Raw genomic sequence first — 16,585 nt, 5'->3', positions numbered from 1 at the left:
ATTATTTACTAAATTCTTTGAGTGCAGAAGAGACTGACTTTGACTTAAATACTATACTACTGATAAGAATTAAGACCAAGTGCCATCTAAAAAAACAGAACAACACTAGCAAATGAAACATTTTATGTGCAATTTGATTTATCTATTTCACTAAAGCTATACGAAGACTAATATACCACATAAAGGTCAGAGAATAATCTTATATAAAAACTTCTAATTTTAAAGGAATATACTTAACTCTAAAAACAGAAATATAAATAAGAGAATTAATATTTTTATCCTTATTCCTTACCAAAAACATCTGCAGACATATATTTGAACCTTGTATTAATCTAACACTAATCAAGGTAGTATTTTGATAACCATTCAAATGTCCTCTTTCACAAGTAAAATTAAAATATACATTGCTAGCCAAAACCGGTTTGGCTCAGTGGATAGAGCGTCGGCCTGCGGACTGAAGGGTCCCGGGTTCGATTCCGGTCAAGGGCATGTACCTGGGTTGCGGGCACATCCCCGGTGGGAGATGTGCAGGAGGCAGCTGATCCATGTTTCTCTCTCATCGATGTTTCTGACTCTCTATCTCTCTCCCTTCCTCTCTGTAAAAAATCAATAAAATATATTAAAAAAAAAATATATATATATATACATTGCTAAATCAGTCACAAAAGTTTGTAATGTTATACCAACTGAACATTACTGAATACTCGAAGAGAAAATAGTCATAAATGTCTCATTGAGACTTAAACTATATGTTCAATGTAGCGTTGTTTGTAGTAACAAAAGGCTAGTAACAACCTACATGTCCTAGGAAGCTGGCTAACAAGGCTACAGTGCGTCCTTTCAATGGAGTCTATGTGGTGATTAAGAATGAAAAAGCTTTTGAGGTATTCATAAAAAATTATTTAAAAATATAGTCAGGGAAAAATGCAAGGTACTGAATGATTTACATAGTATGCTACAATTTGTAAAAAAATTATTTTTACAAGTGTGTGTATTTTTGCACATGCAAAGACTACCTTTACATAGGGAGGTGAATGCACACTCCTCTATACCCTTTTAATTTGAAATTATGGTAAGTATATTATGTATTTACCAAAAACCTCCAAACAACAAATAAAAATTCAACAGAACTATAAATTGATAATTACTTTTTAAAAGTCTTTGACATGGACATCCCAAAGTTGAGTTAAACATTTATTCATTTTAAATCAGAGAGCAGCAGATTACACATACTCTAGAAATAGTCCTGAAAGTCAATGAAATGTTACATTTTAACAAATCATTTAGCAGCAATCTGAGCTAATTTGAGGGACAGCTTTAATTTGGGCTAATTTGAATGAACTCATGGATGAAAAACACAGGGTATTTCATTTATAAGACATTTTGCTTTTAAACCATTAAGATAAAAGAATGGCTAGAACTTTATTACAATATTTTAATATATTTTTATGGATTTCAGAGAAGGGAGAGGAAGAGAGATAGAAAAATCAATGAGAGAGAATCATTGATTAGCTGCCTCCTGCACTCCCCACACTGGGGATCGAGCCCGCAACCTGGGCATGTTCCCTTGACCAGAACTGAACCGGGACCCTTCAGTCTGCAGGCTGACGCTCTATCCACTGAGCAAAACCAGCTAGGGCTATTACAATATTTTAGAACCCATAAGTTAATATTGTCATAATATTAAAGGAATGTATTACCAATGCCTCCACCAGCATGAGGAGGGGCTCCAAAGCGGAAGGAATCAATGTATGCTTTAATTTTCTCCAAATCTACAAAAAAAACCACAAACATAATTTACCATTTTATTTAGCTTTAAAAGATAAAAAAGCAATTACTGTTAAATGAAGACTTAACCAAATGACTATTTCTGAGGAGTCTTTAAAAGGTTTAAAATGAGTTATTTTCAGAATACATATCACTTTCCTAAATACATTTAAGTGGTTTACCAATTCCATGATGCAAGGCTCTCTCTGTTAGCAGCTGAGGATCATGTATTCTTTGAGCTCCTGATAGTATTTCTTCTCCTCTCATGAACATGTCATAAGAGTTGGACTGTTTCTGCAGGAAAAACAAACAAACCAAAAATATCACTTATCAATAGTGGCTACCATTCTATTTCCATTACACATGTGGAAAAAAAGACCTTTGTTGCAAGAAGAGCAAGTTCATTTTTTCTTACAATTGATGATGTACCTGCTCCAATGAACATATTTTGTTTCTCTAACACAGGTTAAATTAGCGAGGTTTGAATAGTAACTTCTTTCTTGCCTTTATCAGATTTCATACTCCCCTTCTCCCATATCTTCCAACATCAAATCAGAGCACCATATCTAACTTATAAGAAGTAGTGCTGATTCTCATTTTACTTTATCAACAGAAATGTTTTTAAGGGGGTCACTTTTGAAACTTCAAATTATCAATTAACATTTCTTTTTTATTTTAAGGGAAGCAAATTAAACATCAATTTACCACAGCTCATCCTATTCTCTATCAGGTTTTAACTTACTTTCCCTGTCTTTCAATAAACCAGTGGTTCTCGAAGTGTGATTCCGGGATTAGTAGCTTCAGTATTACCAGGAACTTGTTAGCAAAGCAAATTTTCAAGCCCTATCCCAAACCAACTAATCAGAAAGTCTGATGAGGGGGCTCAGGAATCTGTGTTTTAGAAAGCCCTCCAGGGACTCTGATGCACACTAAAGTTTGGAAACCACTACATGGAAAAATAGTAAAAGGCCATATTATTTAGATTTGTTCAAGGTCAAAAATAAATTTTGCTAATATCTGCAAATCTAGCAATACTATTTATTATGTATATGGTGTTTCTTCCTCAAATCTTCAAAAAGTGACACATAGAAATGATTTTTAATATGTTTTTGGAACAATTTGCTAGAATATTCAAGATTTCACCTTGACCTCAATTGACAGAAACTAGTAGTAATCCACATAACATGACCACTGAAACTGCAAATTATGAATGAAAACCATTATTCCCATTTACAATTTGACAAAGTAACAAAGTTTTCCTTCTTCCCCCAAACAGGTTATTTAAAATCAAATTACTTACAGAATTTCTTGGGTCAGGCATGGTATAGAAAGGTCTTACAGCCAATGGATATTTATCAAGAATATAAAAATCGGTATCATACTATAAAAAGAATAAATACAATTAAAATAGTTTTTAACAGTTTAATGAAAGTGAAAAGGTGGCTAGCACTTTGGTAATTAATGTTTTTTTAATACACACGTTTTATACTTCAAAATTACTGCAATTACACTGTAAATAAAATGAGTATTCTATTTCTTTCAAGTAATATCTGTATTTTCTATAATGTTGTATATTCTTCCAATACTTAATTTTTTTTGGGGGGTGACGTGACATGTACTCTTTCTTCAATTTCTCCCACATTGAAAACTATGCTGCGATAAACTGATTTTCATTTTTTCCTTTGCTATTCTATCTCATTTAGTTCTTCAGATGTATTTTATAGCTGTTTATGTTAAGTTATACCAAATATATTTGGGTTTTACAAGAATAACAAACATTTTAAATCTATAAATTATTTTAGGAAAAACACCTTTATAATATTCACCTTCAAAAAACCTTATCTTCCCGGTAATTAAAAATTTAGTTTAGATACCTAAAAGAAATTTGGTAGTTTTCTTCAATGAAAACTACAAATGAAATCAATAACATTAACATGAAATTATGACATTTTTTTAGAATACTTACTATGTGACCTAGATATTACTAAAAAGAAACCGATCACATTTCGACTGTTTTGATGTGAAACATTTTTGCTAAAACTGGAGTGTAGAGGGAATGTCAATAAAACCGACAAACTGATATTGGCTCTGCTGAAACAGCATTTTAAAGGTATAAACTCAATACTGTGCAGTTTCAGAAATATACTTTAGTTTCCCAGTTTAACAGTTTAGAGTGCAACCAGCAGGAGGCGCTCAAGGACTGTTTTAATTTCATCACACGGTTCTTTCAATTTCTTTAAGCACCCTTCTAAGTTTAGCTTTTATCTTTTCTTTAAGAGCTTTACAAAATGAGATAGGAAAGTAGCTTTCACATAAGAGGCGAAAGGAAATTCATTCTCCCTCATCTTGAGGTCCTTTCTAACTAATCTGACATAGATATCATTTTTAGAGATACCTCAGTACAACTAAGTACAAAAATTGACTACTGAGTTAATCAAACTGTCTGGGCAAAGCCTGTTTGAATATTTTTTATTTTTCTAAGATTGAAAAAAAAAATTGCCCCCCTGGGTTTTTATTTATTCTGGAATCATACTATTCTAGGAAAATCATTCCCTCTGCAACTGTTCTTTAGTACCAGGATACATCTCAGATTTAGAGAAAGAAATCCAGCATGTACAGGAGTCCTACCTTTTCCTTTACCAAACGACCCAACAGTTTTTCATTCGGCGTACTGGAAAACAATGACAAAAGCATGAAATCAGATGTTTGATTAGTTCTTAGAGTTATTAAGGCACCTCTATTTGAAGTTCTCAAAGAATAAAAAATTCAGCCAAAACACACAGTTGTCTATTCTGCTCTTTTTTAAAAAGGCAAGTACTACTGAAAACAACTTATAAGTGCACCTGGTATTTAGTAGATGCTGCTCAATAATATTTAAATAAAACCATAAACAGAATTTAGCAATTCACTGATTCAGAAATAACATGGATATAATTTCCTACAATCAAATATAACAAAAGTTCACTATATGAACATAGACTATTCTTGGCGTTAAATGGTTCCACTTCAAATGGTCTCTCCTTTTCACAAAAATATATTTTTATTTATTTCAGAGAGGAAGGGAGAAGGAGAGAAAGATAGGAACATCAACGATGAGAGAGAATCATTGATTGGCTGCCTCCCACATGCCCCACACTGGGGATTGAGCTTGCAACCCAGGCATGTGCACTTGACTGGAATCGAACCTGGGACCCCCTTCAGTCTGTAGGCTGACGCTCTTTTCCAATGAGCCAAAACGGCTAGGGCTCCTTTTCATTACTCTTAAAAAATATATATTTTATTGATTTTTTACAGAGAGGAAGGGAGAGGGATAGAGAGTTAGAAACATTGATGAGAGATAAACCTCTATCAGCCGCCTCCTGCACACCCCCCACTGGGGATGTGCCCGCAACCAAGGTTACATGCCCTTGATCAGAATTGAACCCGGGACCCTTCAGTCCGCAGACCGTCGCTCAATCCACTGAGCCAAATGGGTTAGGGCTCATTACTCTTTATCTAAGGTTCATAAAACAAAAATCACTAATTCTGAATCTTTAAAATATGTTTATATAAACCAATTAAATTTCTATAGCCACTTTAGCATCTACCCTATTTAAGAACAATTTCTAAAATAATGATAGAATTATGAAAATAATGATAGAATGTACGATTTGCCTTAAGATGTCATCTAGCAATGTAGGGGATGCTTAAAATCATATACAGATATATTTGTCAAACAAACAAAAATAAAGGGTTTTGAGTGAAATATTTTTTAAAAAGCCCTAAAAAATGACAATCATGCCTTTCCCTCTTATATCCATATGATTTGTGATGCCTTAAATATTTTAACTTAAGAACCCTTGAATAAAATAGTAGATAATAATTTCATATCTGTTAAACTACATAATTTGTTTAAAAATTATACACTGTATGATCTGAGTTTAGATAAAATAATACTGAATATCAAATAAATAAAGAATAGTGATTTTTTATAAACTTTTAGAGATCCTAATAGTTTTATACCTTGATCCTGTGTGGGGATGGGTTTAGATTACTGTCTATCTTCTCTAATACCACTGATTGAAAAAGAGAGGTAAAATATTAGATGCCAAAATCACAGGCAAAAGTCTCTATATTCTTTAAAGCATTACAAACTCGGGGGAGAGGGGGCACAAAAATGGTATTTATTGAAGCTTAGGCAAACCACATTATATCATTATTTCAGATCACACATTAAACAAGAACAGCATCATACGATATACCCAAAAGTTAATAAAAGCTGGGTTAAAAAATTATGATTTGTTAATATATTCATTCTTGCATATCTTAAACCTAGTTATTAAAGTTTTAAAAGTCACAAAGACAAACCTCAGATCTTCTTCGTCTCCCATTTCAATTCCAGCTTCCCTAAGCATAGCCAATGCTTCACAATACTCTAGTCTTAAAGTGGGCTCCAAAAATTTGAATGGCTCACATGGGAATTGTTTATTCACCGTCTGAATTTCAGTTTGAAACCTATTTGAATAACGATTTAGAGTTAATAATGTGTGAGATAAATGTTTTCCCCACAAGAGGTCACTGTGGCATCATGTTAAAAATTACTAAAAACTTTTTACTAAAACTGTTAAAATAAGGAACATATATAGCTTTTACTCTACCACATACTTACTACAAATTCTTTTTTCTTTTAACAAAGAAACATTTTAAACATTTCACAGTAGTCACTATCTGTGTGATTATGTGAGAAGTTCAGAGGCAGAAGCTCCATGATCAGCTGAGTACCTGTCCAGCTGAACCACTCAGCCCCCGCCCCTCCTAGCTGGCCAGTTGGCAGGGACCCAAGAGCCTACATATTATCAGTCCTATATGCATTCCACTGATAATTCTGGAATAAGGGACATATGTAGCTTTATTGTTCAAAAGGAACAATAAAGTTTATTTATCAAACGGAAATGCTTTTAGAGCAAAACTCTCTATGTAAAATCTGCCTCAGTGCAGAAATTGCCTCAGGCACTTTTAGGCTCTTCTGTAATACTAGCAACAGCTAAGAAAAAATATCTGGTAGGTACCGAGTACCATCTTTGCCACATAAAATCATCTTTGAATCAGTGTATGTACCAAGAAAATGTTACTAAGAAATTGTTTAAGTTAAAGACTAGAGTTTAAACACTTAAAAGATTTAATACCATTTCTCAGTCTTATGTTGTTTGTCACCATGGTGGCATTAAAGGATTAAAACTTTTTTTGTAACTCATATCAGGTAACATTGTTAGGAACAAACTACCCATTTCATGAGGCAATAAAAACTCTGACTTTAACTGCTACGAAAGTAACACAGGCTCTATTTCTTCAAATATCCAGGATGTTAGTATAAGGGAAATACAATCTGGTAACTGTACCCACCAAAATGAAGCCACAATGACTTAGATCCAGAATAGTATTTTGAGTGTGGATTTTTTTTCATTAATTAATTGATCATCTAACTAGCAAGTCTATATGCACACGTATGTCCAATAAAAATTTAGTTTATACATTTCAAATCAAGAATTGCTTTATTTTGAAGAGCCCAAACTGTTTTGAAATTAAGGTCAGTTAGGGATATAATACATGTATTTTTTACCTTTCTTGAAGTCCTTTGAATATTTGTACTAAAGTGTCAGCAATTTCTTCCATAACTTCATGGTAATGGTAATTAAAAGCCATTTCAATGTCCAAACCAACGAATTCAGTTAGATGTCTGTGGGTATTAGAGTCTTCAGCTCTGAATACTGTAACATTAATAAAAGATATACATAGCAGTGTTTTAAATTTTGGAGAAATTGAGATTAAAAACAAAATTCTATTTACTTGTACTCAAATGGTACTCTTTTCATTATCATTATAAGGTTGGAAAGACCTTTGACAAGCCATCTGTTAGAGCACTCTCATGGATAGTTAAGTTCATTACAAACTCCTACAGTCATGTAGTAAAAGCTGTAACAAATGTAAATTAGTAAGTGAGACTCCTAAGAACCCCGAGGGAATGCAAGGTCCTGAGGTGCCTTCTCAATAACTAAAAATATTCAATATAATGAGTTCTCAATTTTATTAAAGCTTGACTCAAGCTAAATGAAATCTGTACAAATGAAGCAGCTACCTCAGTCCAGCTCTTATTATCCTCACTGCACTTTCCTCCTTTCCAGTCCTCCTGGCTAGTCCTGTTCCATCTCTCCATGCTCTCATAATTTAATCCCACCCTATATTTCCCATTTCTCAATACTAACTAGTCTCAATTTTACTTGCTCCCGTGTTTTTAATTTAGCTTGCTTCTTCTAGAATGCCATCTCTGTTGTCTTTACCTCCTACTGCCATTTCAGTTTGAATTTTCTCTCATGGCATCTCTAGCAAACTCCAACTTCTTCCTCTTTTTTACCCTACCTATACCACATAATTAACACCAACCTGCTGACATCACAATTAGATTATTCGCTGTGGCTGTGATATGTATGCATGTCTTTTTAAAAAAAAAATGTATTTTATTGATTTTTTACAGAGAGGAAGAGAGAGGGTTAGAGAGTTAGAAACATCGATAAGAGAGAAGCATCGGTCAGCTGCCTCCTGCACACCCCCTACTGGGGATGTGCCCACAACCAAGGTACATGCCCTTGACTGGAATCGAACCTGGGACCCTTCAGTCCGCAGGCCGACACTCTATCCACTGAGCCAAACCAGTCAGGGCTATGCATGTCTTATTGTGTCTTAGGAGCAGGGACAATATTGTTCCTTTAGCACTCAAAGCATGGTCTGCATAGCAGCAGTACCTTGGAACTTATGAGAACTGTAGAATCTCAAGTCTTACCCCAAACCTCCTGCATTTTAACAAGATCCCCAGGTGATTTGTGTGCACATTAACATTGGAGAAGTGCTGGTTGGATTTTCTTTTATAGCGCAAGGCTATATATGCAGCAAGTGTTCAGCAAATGATTGCTTAATAAATTCAGAAAATTAAGACACTTAATGATTTTGCCAGTTTCTCTATTAGCAGGTATTTATCTTAAACTATCAAAAAATTCATATATATAAAATAACTTTTTTTTTTAAACCTGGTAAGTTTTAAAGAATATAGTAAAGCTGTTTTGGTTTTTTTTTTTGCTTATAGTTAGCATCATAAAAGAATTTGCTTCATGATTGTGTCCATGCTTGACTTTTAGCAAATGTATATATACTAGAGGTCTGGTGCACGAAATTCGTGCACTCGGGAGGGGGTTGTCCCTCAGCCTGGATTGCAAGAGGGCACAGGCCAGGCTGAAGGACCCCACTGGTGCATGATTGGGGCCGGGGAGGGACGCGGGAGGTTGGCCAGCCAGGGAGGGACTTTGGGAGGACTCCAGGGCATGTCTGGCCTGTCTTGTTCAGTCCCGATTGGCTGGACCCCAGCAGCAAGCTAACCTACTGATCGGAGCATCTGCCCCTTGGTGGTCAGTGTATGTCAGAGTGAGCGGTTGAGCATCCTTAGCGTATCATTAGCATATCATGCTTTGATTGGTTGAATGGCCGACTAGACAACCAGACACTTAGCATATTAGGCTTTTATTATATAGAATTTTAATATATTTTTATTGATTTGAGAAAGAAAGAGACAGAAACATCAATGATGAGAGAGAACCACCAACTGCTGCCTTCTGCACGCCCCCCACTGGGGACCGAGCCCACAACCCGGGTATGTGTCCTTGACTGGAATCGAACCTGGGACCCTTCAGTCCGCAGGCTGACTCTCTATTCACTGAGCCAAACCAGCTAGGGTGCAAATATATTCTTAAAAAACATGTTAATATAATTTATTAAACCCAGGCATTTGTTAGTATTTTCTAATGGACTTTAGCATATTATCAATACTAAGGAGAGTACAATTAGTAATAGTAAAAAAGAACAGCTTTGGAATAAAATTGGCAGCAAAGTATACAGAGGTACATTTGTAAACTTACAACAGTAGCAAGGAGCTTTCAAGGACAACAAAATATATTACTTGGAAGATTGCAATCACTTTTTCTTTAGTATTGATGGAGAGTTGAAAGGATAGTCCAAATGGAAGCTAATTTTATTCTAATTACACTTAAGTATAATAAATAATATAGTTAAATATATTCAGAGGGTGTATATTTTCAAAGCATGAATTTTTAAAATGAGATAGTCCCAAGATACATATTTTCTTTTTTTTGTCTTCAGCATTCTTCTGTAGGAATATATATATATATATATATATATATATATATATATATATAGCTTATGATTCTATTCATATGAATGATGCTCAATTGTTCAAAGAACTATTGAACATACAATTTTTTGGAAATGTCTACCAGGCAATATTGTTATTTTTACCCCCAAGTCTAGTGTTGATGTAGTCAATATAAAAAAGGATTTAAGCTTTAAAAAGGTCTGTGTAAAATGTGTTTCTATCCCTGGCTGGTGGCTCAATTGGTTGGAGCATCATTTGGTACACTAAAAAGTCTTAGGTTTGATTCCCAGTCAGGGCACATACCTAGGTGGGCTCAATCCCTGGTCAGGGTACAGGAGGTAACCGATTAATTCAGAGGGTGTATGTTTCTCTCTCATATTAATTTTCTCTCTCTCTCTCTCTCAAAAAAAAAAAAAATCAATGAAAACATATTCTTGGATGAGGATAAAAATAATAATTAAAAAAATCAATGAAAAAATATCGTTGGATGAAGATAAAAATAACAATTAAAAAAAATAAATGTGTTTCTAAAACCCTAGCTGTAGTACAATTAATGAATTTTGAGATAACCTTAACTACCAAAACCTTACCCGGTCCAATACAGAAAACCTTCTCAAAATCAGCACAAATACACATCTGCTTGTACAGCTGTGGGGACTGAGCCAGATATGCATTATTTTTAAAATATGACACAGTAAATACATTGGCTCCTCCTTCACTGGCAGCTGAAATATAAACATAAATGTTACTATAATCAATTGTAAGCTTATCAATGCAAACTTCTAATAAAAATAGTTTATCCTTTTGATTCAAGTACTTCACTTAAATAAAACCACACTAGAAAATAAAAGACTGCAGAGAAACCATAGTCTATATATGTTTTATCCCCGATTCGAAACAGTTTATATTTAGGCGAGATTTACTTCTTTAGCTATACTTTCATTTTACTTCTTTGGATATATACGCTCCCTTTCTGCATAAATTTAAAATCTAGTATAAGCTACTTTAGCTTTGTAAAACTTTTTGTAAAAAAAGATAATAATTTTTCTAATTAAGAATTCAATGTTCGTCCTGGCCAGTGTGAATCAGTGGTTAGAGCATCAGCCTGAGCACCGAAGGGTTGCGGGTTTGATCCCTGTCAAGGGCACATACCTGGGTTGCAGATTCATCCCCAGCCCTGGTCAGGGCATGTGTGGGAGGTAGCCAATCGTTTCTCTCTCTGTCTTTCTCTCTCTCTTTCTCTGCCCTCACCCCTTCCATTCTCTCTAAAAATTAATGGAAAAAATATTCTCAGGTGAGGATAAACAAAACAAACAAAAAAATAATTCAATGTTTAATTTTTTTATTTTCAACTAAATGCCATTAGTAACACCCCTCCCCACCATTGAATTTTAGAGGGAGTGGAAGGGGGGTGTGGAGAGACAGAGAAACATTGATGTGAGAGAGACACATCGATAGGTTGCCTCATGCACACACCCAACACAGGCCAGGATTGGGCCCGCAACCCAATTGGGAATCAAACCCGACTCTTGGGTCTGCAGGCCAATGATCTAACCACTGATCCTAAACTGGCCAGGGCAGTAACACACTTTTTAGTGTTATTTAAGCAACTCTAAAGAGGGTAAAATGATTAAGATAATGTTGTCATATAAGGATGAGAATTCATGACATTTTTCCCGTCTGCAATATTTAGTATTAATTTTACAATGCAGTTTATACAAACCAAAATTACAATATGAATTTAAAAAGAAATCTACATAATGAAAGTAATTTCTGGTGCAACTTATATAATAACAATCTTGCCTTGTGTGTTATAGTCTCACTTTACAATCACTATCACATAATGACCCTGAAATAAGGGGATATAGTATTACTGATGCTAGTGAGATGGGACTGCTGCTATGTATCATAGTCTTTGAAATAAATAGTCTCAGAGCAATAAACCTTGAGGAATACTTGGGATCCTCAAATTAAAAAAAACAACACAAAACTAATAGCAACTTGGGGAAAACAAATTATTTTTAAAAATTAAGAGGAATATCTTAAAGCATACCTGAGATAATTTTAGGAGTCTGAATCTCCACAAAACCTTTGTTAGTTAAAGTTTCTCGGAAAAGATGGCAGATGCCAGATTGGAGACGAAAGACTGCCTGGCTAGTTGATGTCTATAAAATAATAAAAAATTCTAATTAAATCAACTTGACACATGAAGGAAATAAATAGATGATAAGTCCTGGGTAGTGCAGGGATTACAGAGAACATAATGCCCATCTAGGGTGCTAGCTGATATTGCCATGAGTGCCCAGGATTTCCAGATTCACCTCCAACTTTTTACGGAAAGCCATTTAGATCTACTGTGAAAACCCCCATTTTCCAATGGTGGCAACAAATTAAAGTAAAAAAAAAAAAATGATGTGAGCCAAAGAAAAATATTCTTTGGGTCAAATTCTAGAGGCAAAATCAGTAACTTGTGTGAACAAATAGCATAGACAAATACAGTAGGATGTTTAACTGCTGTGGCCAAAATGATGAAAACCATGAGGTTTCTAGGCAGTATCAAGAGGACTTTTGATTATTGCTAGCCGTTTCTATATACTACAAGTTAATGTGGAAAAGTAACAGTTTACAAAAAGCAAATGGTCAGGGGAAACATGGGTGTACAATGAGGGCAGGCCTGTAGATTGCAGAAAAGCTGGAAAGAACTTATAAGGTGACAGAACGTTAAGCTTTAGGTGGAATACGTTATGAAAAGGAGGAAGATGTGGTCAAAACCTTAAGAAAGAAAGATGACATTGGTTTTACTATAGTGATGAAACTGCTGAAATCTTTCACTTGCAACCAAGCTAGAAAGGGAAACAGAAACCTATGAGGTTACTATATAAACCAAAGGGTCAACTACTTCTTTATTATTAACCCTTTGCACTCCGCTGTCCCCTCTCAGGGGACATCGGAATTCTAGCATATCACTCGGATGTCCCCTCTCAGGGGACATCGCAGTTTATTAGTGATTACGGGGAATTGAATTATTTCAACGCAACTTTTTGAGACATGCATGTTTCCCTGAAGTTTTATCTTGAAATGGCACAAGAAATTAAATCAAAATATCGTAAAATTACTAAGATATATACAAGAAATGTCAGCGGGATTTGTGTCGGACAAGAACGTGAGATGCGTGCTCACGACAGTCCGAGCACTTCGCGACGCCACTTGAAAAGAGCGATAAGGGGAGTTTGTAGAAGAAAGGTTGGTTTTTGAACATAGTGCGCACTGTATAGTGAGATATATAATTACAAATAAACAAGTCTACATCTGGAGGAAAAGATTTTCAAAGCTGAGCTCATTTTGGTTTGAAGCTTCGAGCAGTGCACATAGATCTAACGAGGAGAAAATCGGAAAAGTGATTCTTTTCTTAGTGAATAAATTGTTTGGTGAAAGCTATTTTGGTAAATATCATCTTGTCAGTTAGTAATAACAATTAGAAGTTTTCAACCCATGCACTTATTCATATTTTTTATTAGAACAATGGCAAAGCGTCCAACCACGAATGAGTCTCATGACACAAGTAGTAGTGAAGATGAGCTCCAGATAGACCTCTATACAGACACGTTAGAAAGACTAACTGTAGAACAAAACGACAGCAGTGATAGTGATATCGTTCAACCTAGAAGGCGACGAATTGTTCGCATAGATAGCGAAAGCGATAATAGTAGTACGGAAGAAAACACACGGCAACATGACAACGTATCGTCAAGTGAAGAGTGGGAAGATGTTACCGAATCGGACGTTCCTCCAGCCACGATAAATTTTGATTTACACGAAGAAATAGCCGGACCACAAGTCCCGAGTAACATAAAAGAGCCCATAGACTATTTCACATTCTATTTTACTGAAGAATTAGTAGACAGCATAATAAAAGAGACAAACAATTATGCCAAAGAAGAAATTGGAAAGAAACAGTTGCATACAGAAAGAATAATACTACGCTTCTTGCGTGGAAAGATAAAAGAATTATTACCATGCTCACCAATTATTATAACACAAACCTACAATCTACCCAGAGAACATTACGCGGTGGACATATCGTAACAGTCAGTAAGCCTGAAATGGTGTTAGAATATACGGCAAATATGGGTGGTGCGGATCGTGCGGATCAATACGCTTCGACGTATTGTTTCCTCCGTAAATCGCTCAAATGGTGGAGGAAGTTATTTTTTTGGGGGTTGGAAATGTGTGTGATAAACTCATACATAATGTATCGCATCGAAAAACAAACAAGTAATGAAACACCAATGACACACCACAAGTTTGTCAAGACACTTGTTGACCAATTAAAGGGCGATTTTCGTGTATCGAGAACGCGTCCATCCACATCTTCTGCGGACAATAGATTAAACAATAAACTACATATTCCCGATGTGGGACAAAGAAAACGGGACTGCATTGTGTGTTCTAACAGGAAAACACCTGGTGGCAGGCGTCAAACCACTTATTACTGTCAAATATGCACTAATCAGCCTGCAATGCATATTGGGGAGTGTTACAAAACTTATCATACTGTACAAAATTATAAACAATAAAATATTGGTTTTTTTTTGCAAATATACATTCCTCGATGTCACCCAATTCATATAAGTCCAATATCATTATAATACGTTACTTGGTTCCAAAATTATACTAAATAATACGAGGGTCTGTAAATGCACGTTTCCGCTGCAAAGTAGCGTTGAGTAGCTGGTAGCCAATGTCCAGAATGGTTCGGAGTGCAAAGGGTTACCTAGAGGCCCAGTGCATGAAATTCGTGCACTGGGGGTGTGTGTGTGTGTGTGTGTGTGTGTGTGTGTGTGTGTGTGCCAGTGTCCCTCAGCCCAGCCTGCACCCTCTCCAATCTGGGACCCCTTGGGGGATGTCCAACTGCCCGTTTAGGCCTGATCAACTGTGAGGAGCCAATGGCTGCCTAAGAGGTGAAGCTTTTGACACTGACTGACACAGAAACTGACCAATCAGAACCAAATCTGGGTTAACTGTGAGGAGTCAATGGCTGCTTGGGAGGCGGAGCTTTTGACACCAACCAATCAGAACCAAATTGACTGGCAGGGGAGGCCAGTTGGGGGGGCCCAGGCTTGCAGGGGAGGGTAGTTGGGGGAGACCAGGCCGACAGAGGAGGGCAGTTGGGGGCGACCAGGCTAGCAGGGTTCTGATTGGTTGGTTTCTATGCCAGTCGGACATCCCTCTCACAATCCGGGACTGCTGGCTCCTAACCGCTCGCCTGCCTGCCTGCCTGATTGCCCCTAATCGCTTCTGCCTGCCAGCCTGATCACACCCTAACCGCTCCGCTGCCGGCCTGATTAACACCTAACTGCTCCCCTACCAGCCCAATCACCCCCAACTGCCCTCCCCTGCCAGCCTGATCTCACCCCCAACTGCCCTCCCCTGCTGGCCTGGTCTCCCCCAACTGCCCTCCCCTGCCAGCCAATTTGGTTCTGATTGGTTGGTTTCTATGCCAGTCAGTGTCAAAAGCTCTGCCTCCTAGGTAGCCATTGGCTCCTCACAATTGACCTAGATTTGGTTCTGACTGGTCAGCGTCTATGTCAATCAGTGTCAAAAGCTCCGCTTCCTAGGCAGTCATTGGCTCTTCACAGTTGACCCAGATTTGGTTCTGATTGGTCGGTTTCTATGCCAGTCAGCGTCTCTGGGCCTATCAATGGGGCCTGATCAGAAAGGTTGGGCTGATCAGCAGTCCTGGGTGAGGCCTGGAGAGAAATGGAGGCGTGACTGCTGACCAGGCCCAGAGCTAAAGAGAGAGGTAAGTGCTGATCAACAGCTGCCACAGAGGCTACGGATCAGACCCTGCTTCTCTCTTTAGGCCTCTCTTTGGGCCTGATTCGCAGCCCCCTCAGTAGTCAGTGCTGGGTCACCATGCCTGCAGCCATAGCAGTCAGCACTGGGTCACCATGGCAACCCAGCGCTGAATGCAAGACTGACTTCCTGTTGGTTGAGCCTCCTGGTCGTTGCAGATGTGACGGACCCAGGGTTTTTAATATATTAGGATTCTGTGCTTAGATCAAATTCAGAGGATTGAGGTATTAATTACTAAACTTCACCAGGTTGCTCTAAAATCTGCACATAATTTCTTTCACAATTTTCTAGTGATATGAGTAGTTATGTTTTCACTTGCTTACTAACTTGTCTAAAACAGGTTACCACCTTGAAGCAAGCCTTTTTACTGGCTTCATGTTCCTTTGTCTTTTTAAAACAGTGCAAGTCAATATTCTGTGAACTATTACTTGACTGTCTTTGTTGCCTGCAATTCTTTCTTGGAGGAGGGTCAGTCGGAAAGGTAAACTGTTTCTTGTATTATCATACTTACATATAAGCAAACAACAATCAGTTCAATGAGCCCAAGACAGGTATGTTATCCTTGCCCTCCTTGATTTTGGCATAATCATGTCACTTAATAAATAAATGAGGCATACCCTAAGATCAATGACTCTGTTATCTAATCTTGTATCCTGGTTAACAGTAGCTCTTCCTTCCTAAAAAAAAAAGAGAGAGAGAAAAAGAAAAACAGATTTTACAAATTTTTTTTCAGAACACAAAAAGCACTTCTAAAATATATTCTTT

At 36.7% G+C, this 16,585-nt stretch overlaps 1 protein-coding gene across 1 annotated transcript in view; it reads right to left on the bottom strand.

Moving 5' to 3' along the window:
- DARS1 (aspartyl-tRNA synthetase 1) overlaps positions 1-16,585 on the bottom strand; it is a 75,349-nt gene that overhangs the window by 1,129 nt on the left and 57,635 nt on the right. Inside the window, exons 7-15 of the mRNA XM_070423074.1 lie at positions 16,438-16,497; positions 12,018-12,129; positions 10,555-10,689; positions 7,367-7,514; positions 6,115-6,261; positions 4,396-4,438; positions 3,068-3,148; positions 1,950-2,061; positions 1,701-1,772 (exon numbers count right to left, since the gene is read on the bottom strand). Of these exons, the coding sequence (XP_070279175.1) occupies positions 1,701-1,772; positions 1,950-2,061; positions 3,068-3,148; positions 4,396-4,438; positions 6,115-6,261; positions 7,367-7,514; positions 10,555-10,689; positions 12,018-12,129; positions 16,438-16,497 (910 nt within the window). The remainder of the gene's footprint in view (positions 1-1,700; positions 1,773-1,949; positions 2,062-3,067; positions 3,149-4,395; positions 4,439-6,114; positions 6,262-7,366; positions 7,515-10,554; positions 10,690-12,017; positions 12,130-16,437; positions 16,498-16,585) is intronic.

The sequence above is a fragment of the Myotis yumanensis genome, unplaced genomic scaffold (genome assembly GCF_028538775.1).
Source record: "Myotis yumanensis isolate MYYU_CA2020_CCGP unplaced genomic scaffold, mMyoYum1.0.hap1 SCAF_8, whole genome shotgun sequence".
Taxonomy (NCBI): domain Eukaryota; kingdom Metazoa; phylum Chordata; class Mammalia; order Chiroptera; family Vespertilionidae; genus Myotis; species Myotis yumanensis.
The sequence above is the reverse complement of the archived record's forward strand: the minus strand, read 5'-3'. Positions and strand labels throughout refer to the sequence as shown.